Source organism: Fukomys damarensis, unplaced genomic scaffold (genome assembly GCF_012274545.1).
Source record: "Fukomys damarensis isolate Sample0158 unplaced genomic scaffold, DMR_v1.0_HiC HiC_scaffold_17, whole genome shotgun sequence".
Classification (NCBI taxonomy): Eukaryota; Metazoa; Chordata; class Mammalia; order Rodentia; family Bathyergidae; genus Fukomys; species Fukomys damarensis.
This window is the reverse complement of record NW_022900929.1, coordinates 74,755,968-74,764,245: the sequence shown is the minus strand read 5'-3', so window position 1 is coordinate 74,764,245 and position 8,278 is coordinate 74,755,968. Positions and strand designations below refer to the sequence as shown.

Genomic DNA, 8,278 nt, shown 5'->3' with positions numbered 1-8,278 from the left:
CATGGTGGGCGAACTCGTAGGTGAGCCTTGTCGCCTACTGGCGCGCGTCCCTGGCTTGCGCGCCGTGAGGTCAAACTTTGCCGGGAGTTTGTAGCATAGCGAGATATACTGGTCGCTGGAGGAGGACGGGCCACCGGGGTTCCAAAGTGCAGGCCAGCCTGAGTGCTGCATCGTAAACGTCTCCTGGATATGACTGCTTTATCTTCCAGCTCTGCGGACAGCCAGCCCTCAGCGGTCACATTATATGCATTATGTCATGTAACTTCCTCTCCTTAAACAATTCTGATAAAACGACCCGTTCATTTTGCAACGTTTAGAATAGGTGATTCGTATCTCCCGGCATGGTGGTGCACGCTTGTCTCAGCACTCAGAGGCTGAGACTGGAGCATTGCCGCAAGTTCGAAGCCAGCCTCAACTATACAGCAAGACCCTGCCTGTCTCAAAAAAAAAAAGATTATTCTGAGATGAGTTAGAATTACTCACATAAGGAGCTTTTTTTCTTTGTTTGAGGCAGGGACTCACTATGTAGTTCAGGCTGTCCTTGAACTCACTATTTACCCCAGGCTGGCCTCAGGCTCACAGAGATCCTCCTGCCTCAGCATCCAGTGCTAGGATCTCAGGCTGCCCCACCATGCCCGGCTCAGCAAGTAGTTTTTAATTCCTAAGATAGGCCAGGCCCTGTGCTACATGAGGCAAGTAGATAGTGGAGAGCCCAGCTGTTCATGGTTCCTGCTATCTGAATCATTAAATGGAAGAGGAGACAATGAATAAATACGTGATTAAATTTAAAGGTCAGATTATCTTAAGTGCTATAAAGAAAAAGAATAAGGTACTGTACTGTAATAGAGGAACAAGTTGGACATTGTCCATACATGACCCAGGTACATTTAAACCATAAAGGAGCTATGAGTTATTCAAGCAAAGAGAACAGCATGTACAAAGGTCCTTAAAGCCTTCCATTCATTAAAATTAACTAGAAAAAAGGCCAGTATGGTTGGAATGTAGCAAGCAGATACAAGGGTCGGGATAGGCCATATTTTGTGAATGTTTTCAGTTTTCAGTCTGAATGCAGGGGGAGTCTGGTGTTGGGTGTGGTGGCCAAACTTGTGATCCTGGCACTTGGGAGGCTGAGGCAGGAGGATTGCTGAGTTGGAGGCCAGCCTGGGCTACAAAACAAGACCTTTTTTGGTTTGTTTGTTTGTTTTGAGACAGGGTTCACTATGTAGTTGAGACTGACCTGGAACTCACTATGTAGCCCAGGCTGGAGCAAGACCCTTTATTTATTTGTTTGTTTGGGGGTGTTTTGTTTTTGTTTTTGTTTTTTAGACAGGGTCTCACTCTGTAGTTGAGACTGACCTGGAACTCACTATGTAGCCCAGGCTGGTCTCGAACTCAGCTATCATCCTGTCTCAGCCTCCCGAGTGCTGGGATTACAGGTATGCACCACCATGCCTGGCTCAAGACCCTTTTTTTAAACACTAATACAGAGAATGCCAGGGGAAGCCAGTGAAGGGTTTTAAGCAGGACAAGACCATGATGGAATTTACTCTTTTTAGAAGATTACTGTGGCTTTTAAGCCTGAAGCTGGGTGTGGGGTGAACACCTGTAAAACCAACACCCAGACCTCGGGAGGCTGAGACATGAGGATCTCTGAGTTGGAGGCCATCCTGGACTACATAGCAAGACCTCCCCCCGCAAAAAAAGATTACCCTGTCATGTGGAGAATGGATTCAAGGGTGCAAGAGTGAAGTAGAACGATCCAGACTAGAAGCTGAATGGCTTAGAGTAGGACAGCATATGGGGGGGAATCAGTGTGGGGGGCTGAGAACCCAGCTGGCTGCGTGTTTGGCCTGGGACTGAGGGGTGTTTGTGCAATGGGAAGGGAAGGGAAGGCAGCAGCGTCTGGCCTTGTGCTGGTCTGTTCGGGCCCCATCCGTGAGGGTGCCCATGAGAGAGCTGTGCATGAGTGAGGCTCCAGAGAGGAGCCAGAGGGAAGGCAGCGGTGTGAGGCCACAGGAGGGCACGGTCACCCTGGGCAGTAGGTGTCCGGCACAGGAGTTACCCTCGCCTTTACTTCCTGTGGTTTTGCTTTTTGTGGTTTCACTTAACCTCAGTGCAAGAGTATTGAATGGAAAGTTCAGAACTAATTCATACACTTTTCTTTTTGCGGGGAGGAGGTACGGGGGGTCAAACTCAAGGTTTTGCGCCTGCTGGCAAGGCAGCACTGAGCTAAATCCCGGGGTGATTCATAAACTTTCATAAACCTTCCGTGGCACGCTCCTGAGTGTGTGATCCAGTCTCACCTGGCCGCCTCTGGCCCGCCCAGGCAGGAGTCATTCCTCCCTCCACCGATGCACACAGCACTGCCCTGGGTGGCTGGGATTGCCCTGGTCTGTCACTGTTCCTCTTCCGGTACCTGATGTGTAAGGTGACTGCCTGAGGTGCGGATGTGTGAGAAGCAACACTGGGTGTGCAGGGTTTCGGGCAGCTGCCGGGGCTCCCACATGCACCCTGGACAACGGGTGGACGGGGCATCGGGGTGGGGAAACTGAAGTGATCTAATGGGGTGAGACCTGAGAACAGCCTTAGGGTCTGTGGCAAAGTTACTGGTTGTTTTTGTAACTGCATTTACCCTGGGAGTGAAAACACTTGAAGCCAAATACAGTCTTCTCAGAAAATAGGCAAATTGGACTCATGCGTCTAATTTTGCTTTATCCCATAGCCTCCCTTAAACTGCAATGAAAGGATTTGGAAGAGGAAAATGAAGTATAAACCCACACGGGGCGGGGGGGAATTTAGTCAAGAGAAGGGCTACGTGGCGGGTTCAGGCCAGCCTCCAGGGCACAGGGAGGAGAGGTCCCTGACTCAGTAGCCCAAGGCCACCCATTTGCAGTGGCTGAAAGCAGTCGGCCTCACACAGAGCTGTGTGAAGGACGCATGGAAACACTCAGTGGCTCTGACTTCAGACCTCCAGGTCTTGCCCAGCTCAGGCATCACCATCCAGGGAACCCGAGTGGGCCCTGGAGGAACCCAGAGGAAGGTAGAGCAAGGACAGCTAGCCAGACCTGGTAAGGGGCCAGTCGTTAGATCATAGAATTCTCACCCTCAGAGATGATGTGGATGTCTGGGGCTGTGGGTGACCCCAGACCCCTGTGCATATATATCCCTGTTCTGGTCTGCTTTCTGTTTGTTTGTTTTTTGAGACAGGGGTTGACTATGCAGTTCAGGCTGGCCTGGAACTCACTACGTAACCCAGGCTGTCCTGAAATTCAGGGCAATTTGCCTGCCTCAGCTTCTCAAGTACTAGGGTTACAGGTGTGCCCATTATGCCCACAGAAGAGGTCTTTCTTTGTAGAGTCCCAGGCCGTTCCAGGAATCCTTAGGTCTCCTCTTCTTTTCTGTTTTGAGACATGTAGTTCTCAATGTAGCTCTGTGTAGTTCTGGCTGGCCTTTCACTCAGTCTGTAGTCTAGGCTGGGCCTGAACTTGGAACAATCCTGCCTAACCCTCCCATTGATGAGCTCACAGGCATGTGCCACCATGCCGTTTCTCCTCTTTCTTCTGTAAAGCCATGGTCCCATTGAATTGGGGCCCCACCTTCTATGGCCTCATTTTGTCTTTTTTTTTTTTTTTTTTTTTTTTTTTTTTGTTAGTACTGGGGATCAAACTCAGGACCTTGCACTTGCGAGGCAGGCACAGCACCACTGAGCTAAACTCCCGGCTTGACCTCACTTGGTTTTAACTCCAAAGTTCGGCCTCTTAATGCCTCACAGTGGAGATTAATTTTAGCCAGCGTTCTGGTGGGAACATGCAATCACTGCCTGTTGATAGTGTTTTCCTATACGTGGCCATCAATCAGAATGTGATTCCTAAAAAGACCTTTTACTCCTTTTTACTCCTATTTGGAGGAACAAAATTGCAATCCCCTTCCAAGCAAATCAGTGTTTATCTTTTGTGCTGAACTAATGCAGCAGGCCCCTTTTGTGGATTTCTTCAGTTTAATTTATTGCTCCAACCCTCCTGAACAATTGAACACATAGCCGTTCTTCAGCTGTGTTGTGGAATTTAGATACTGTGGTTATTAATTCGCTAATAGGAATAGAACAGTAGAAATAGAATTGGGTTGAGCAAAAGCTGTACTGCAGAAACACCTCTTTTCAGTTTACAGTTCTTAAATTGTTTTATTTTAGGCATTGTCTTGCCCAGGCTGGCCTGGAACTACAGACAGTTCGCCTGCCTCAGCCTTCTGAGTAGCTGTGATTATAGGTGTGCCCCACTGCACCCAGGGTGGAGCTTAACTTTGGGAGAATCTGTTAGTGGAAAATGAACATTCTCACCAGAAATTTGTGCAGTGGGCCCTCCATCTATGTGGCCTCCCGTCTGGATTCAACCACTGCTGAATTGGAAGTATCTAGCATAAAAACTGCATCGGTACTGAATAGTACAGACCTCTTGTTATTTCCTAAGCAATACAGTATGATTATTTATAAAGCGTTTACACTGTCCAGAGTGTTACAAGTAATCTGGAGAGGATTCAAAGCATATGGGAGGAGGGCCAGGGGTTTGCGCTCGGTGCCTGCCTCGCAAGCACAAAGACCGAGTTCATCCTTGGTACCAAAAAAAAGTATATGGGAGGAGAGGTGTGGGTCACTGCACTGTGCACTGTGCCCATTTACAGAAGAGACTCGAGCGTGCAGAGGCCGTGATATCCAGGGAGACCCTGCAGCCAGTGCCACATAGGCACCAAAGGGCGACTGCACACACCTGCTTTGCATATTTTCAGAACACTGATGTAACTGTACCAGGATAAAGACTTAGATCAGGGTCCCTGGGGAAGGGCGTGGTATTTCCAGTGTGGTGCTTAACACTTCTTTTGAGTGAACTGACACTTTGTCCCTTTCCCCTGCTGTAAGGCGGCTACATTGCCAACAGCCTCGCCGTGATGACAGACGCACTGCACATGCTGACGGACCTCAGCGCCATCGTCCTCACACTGCTCGCTCTGTGGCTGTCCTCCAAGTCTCCAACAAGAAGATTCACCTTTGGATTCCATCGTTTAGGTTGGTAACTGGAGTTTCTTCAGGTTTATAAGCTCTAACCCTGACTGAAATCTTCACAGTGGTATCTTGTTTGAATGAAGTGAATGAAAATAGGTAAATGAGATTTCTTCAAAAAAAGTATCTTCAAGCTTTAGCAGGGTTAAGCAGTTTACACATATAAAGTTAATTACGTGGTGATCATTAACCTTTAAATGTTACTCCTTGTGTCCTGAAGGGATCATCAGATACAAAGTTTGCCTTTAGATTATTGAACCAAGCTAAACCACCTGGGTTTAACTCATTAATGAGAATTATTTTCTTCCTTTGACTTTAGGAATTTCAACCAGAGCTCTGAAACTTAGATTTTTAAATCGAGATTTTAACCTCTCTCATATTGTGTCTGGCCTTCATTGTATCCACATTATTGGCACATGCATCCGTATTTTTTGTTTTGTTTTGTTTTGGGGGGGATACCGGAGATTGAACTCAGCCCCTCGCACCTGCAAGGCAGGCGGCACAACCACTGAGCCAAATCCCTGGCCCGCATGTGTTCGTTTTTATTTGCCGATTTTGAACAGATAAAAGTGTCTAGTAAGAGTTCAAATTATACATTGTTATCTACATAGCTCTGCTTCTACCTGTCCCTGTGCTTTTGATTTTGTACTTATTTTGGAAATCTGTCCGAAACAATTACCTGAACTATTGCATGAGTGTCGGATGAGCAGGTATCACTTGTGTGGGACCCAGGAGTTAACATCTGCTTAACACTGAGCAAAGCCTGTCTCAAAGTTAACATATAGTGTTTTATTTTACAGCGGTCTCAAATCTGTGGTTCCAGTTCCCCTTTCTTTGCTATTTTTAATTCAGCATCTAGGTCTTCTTACTTAGTTACTGTGTAGTGTAAAACTTGTCATCATACCTCAATAGCGATACTCAAAAAACATCTCAGTTATCAGGTTGGAAAGTTGTCTGGCCCCCACCCTTCAGCAATTTAAACTTTTTATTTATTTTTTGGTATCAGGGATCAATCTTGGGTCTTTGCCCTTGTGAGGTAGGCAGTGGAACCACCTAGCTAAATCCCTGGCTGTTTATTTATTTGTTTTTGAGGCAAGGTCTCCATATGTAGTTCAGGCTGTCCTTGAACTCACTACAGAGACCAGGCTGCCTTGAACTCTTGACAATCCTCCTGCCTCAGCCTCCCGAGTGCTGGGATCATAGGCATGTACCACCATACCTGCAAACCTCCCTAGTGCCCTAAGTGAGGTTTTCCTTTTGTCTTTAAGCTTCTGCATAATTCATGTGGATGTGTTTCTAAAAGAAACCCACTACTTTCTCATATATTTTATAGTCATTTATTTTACCAGTAACCATGGAATTTTTAAACAACTTAAAATTATTTTCATGTTAAATTTTAATGATTTAAATATCTGTAATTTAAATCTGAAACTGAGCATACGGAATGGGGATTTCCTACTTTGCATACTGTTTAAGAGAATGTATTTCACTTAGTCTGATAGTTCTTAATCCTCTTAGAACACTAAGGAAACCAGCGTAACTGTCTCCCAGAAAAATGCAGTAGTAGAATATGGAAGGTGCTATACTTACAAGTCAGAACCCATAGTCGTTGGAATTCCTTTGAGTATCCCAAGTGTCACCAGACGGGAGCCCCAAGCGGAAATGGGGAACCCCAGGACAGGTTGCCAGCTCACTGATTTCCATCACAGAAAGAATTTTCAGGATGCATCAATAAGAGGAACAGGAAGATTTGTGGAACAGACTTTTCAGGGTGCACGTGCAGAGAAATAGTGTGGGCTCTGGAGAAAGAGAAAAGGTGGCTGATGGCCTGGAGCCAGGTCTCGGTGCAAAGCTGTTGAACTTGTGAGGCTGTGGGAAGAGCTGACTTGTGCTGCAGGGGAAGGGTGGTGGCCCATCATAGTGACAGCCACCCCAGGGGACAGACTTGTAGCCCATGTGTGTGGGGGGGCATGTTTGAGTGGGAAAGGGATGGTCTATGCATAGGTATGGCGATCCCTTTACAGGTAAAAGGGAATGTCTCAGAACTTTAGGAATTTTGGGGTGTGTATGCCGAGCCTGCAATTTTTGCTAAAAGTTCAATTTTATTTTATTTATTTAGTTAGTTTTGGTACTGGGGTTTGAACTTGGGACCTTGCACTTGCAAGGCAGATGGAACCACTGAACGAAATCCTTAGCCCCTATAAGTTCAGTTTTAAAATGATGTTCCTCGTTTCCTTTATGCCTATCTTTATTTTTTTGTATCATACCACAGTGTTTTCCTTAAAAGTACTAAGTTTAAGGTGGCGAACTACATATTAGCATTTTATTTCTGTCTCTCAGAGAGTCTGTTAAGATAAAAATATAAAAGTACCAAAACACCAAAGAGAACCAGGTGGCTGGGTCACCAGTGAACAAGAAGTTTCCAGAAATTCCTGGAAGTTGGAAAGTGGAAAGAAGAGAATTGACAGAAGTAAGCCAGAAAGCCACAGCCTAGAATACACTTTCAACTGGGAAGCAAGGTGCCAGGCACAGTGTGCAGGAGGGTGGTTAGAAGAATTGAGCCCTTTCCGGTGGTGGAGAAAGGTGCTGGGGCAGTGGACACACTGCAGGAGAGAAGCCTCACGGCCAGGAGGACTGTGCCCACTCTGTACAAGACTGAGACTCAGGTTTGTTTGGGTTTTCTTGGTACCAGGGATTGAACACAGGACCTTGTGCTTGCAAGGCAGGCAGTGGCACCACCAAGCTAAATCCCTGGCTTGGGTTTGATTTTAACATGAGGAGGGAACTGAAAAATCCTGGGAATGCTTTCATCAGCCCAAGGTGGCCCTGGTTCCATCCATCCCGGTTCTAAGGACAGCTGGGTGTTTGGAGATGGACACAGTGTTCTTGCTTTACAAGGACCAGCGTCCTTGGCATTGTGAGAAAACAGCCTTCTAGGGAAAATTAATTAACAATTGTGTAAAGATTGACGGATGTTAGTGGTCAAGGGGATCAGAATAGAATATATGTTTGGACTTGAAAGGGGCCTTTGAGGGTACGGAGATGGGAAGGAAGTGGTGTTCTTTTTTTTATTTTTAGTTTTTGGTACGGGGATCAACTCAGGTTCTTGTGCTTGCAAGACAAGCGGCGGGACCACTGAGCTAAATCCCCGGCGGAAGTGGTATTCTTTAAGTCACAGCAAGTGGTTAGGTCTAGTGATGGCTGCATAGTTTACAAGGTGCAAAG

General features: G+C 46.4%; 1 protein-coding gene across 1 annotated transcript in view; it reads left to right on the top strand.

Annotated features, from left to right (window-relative positions):
• Window positions 1-6: 6 nt before the first annotated feature.
• The window catches only part of Slc30a4 (solute carrier family 30 member 4), a 29,774-nt gene continuing 21,502 nt past the window's right edge, over window positions 7-8,278 (top strand). The window contains exons 1-2 of the mRNA XM_010632681.2: window positions 7-20; window positions 4,913-5,059. Coding sequence (XP_010630983.2) covers window positions 4,942-5,059 — 118 coding nt within the window. The 5' untranslated portion in view covers window positions 7-20; window positions 4,913-4,941. The remainder of the gene's footprint in view (window positions 21-4,912; window positions 5,060-8,278) is intronic.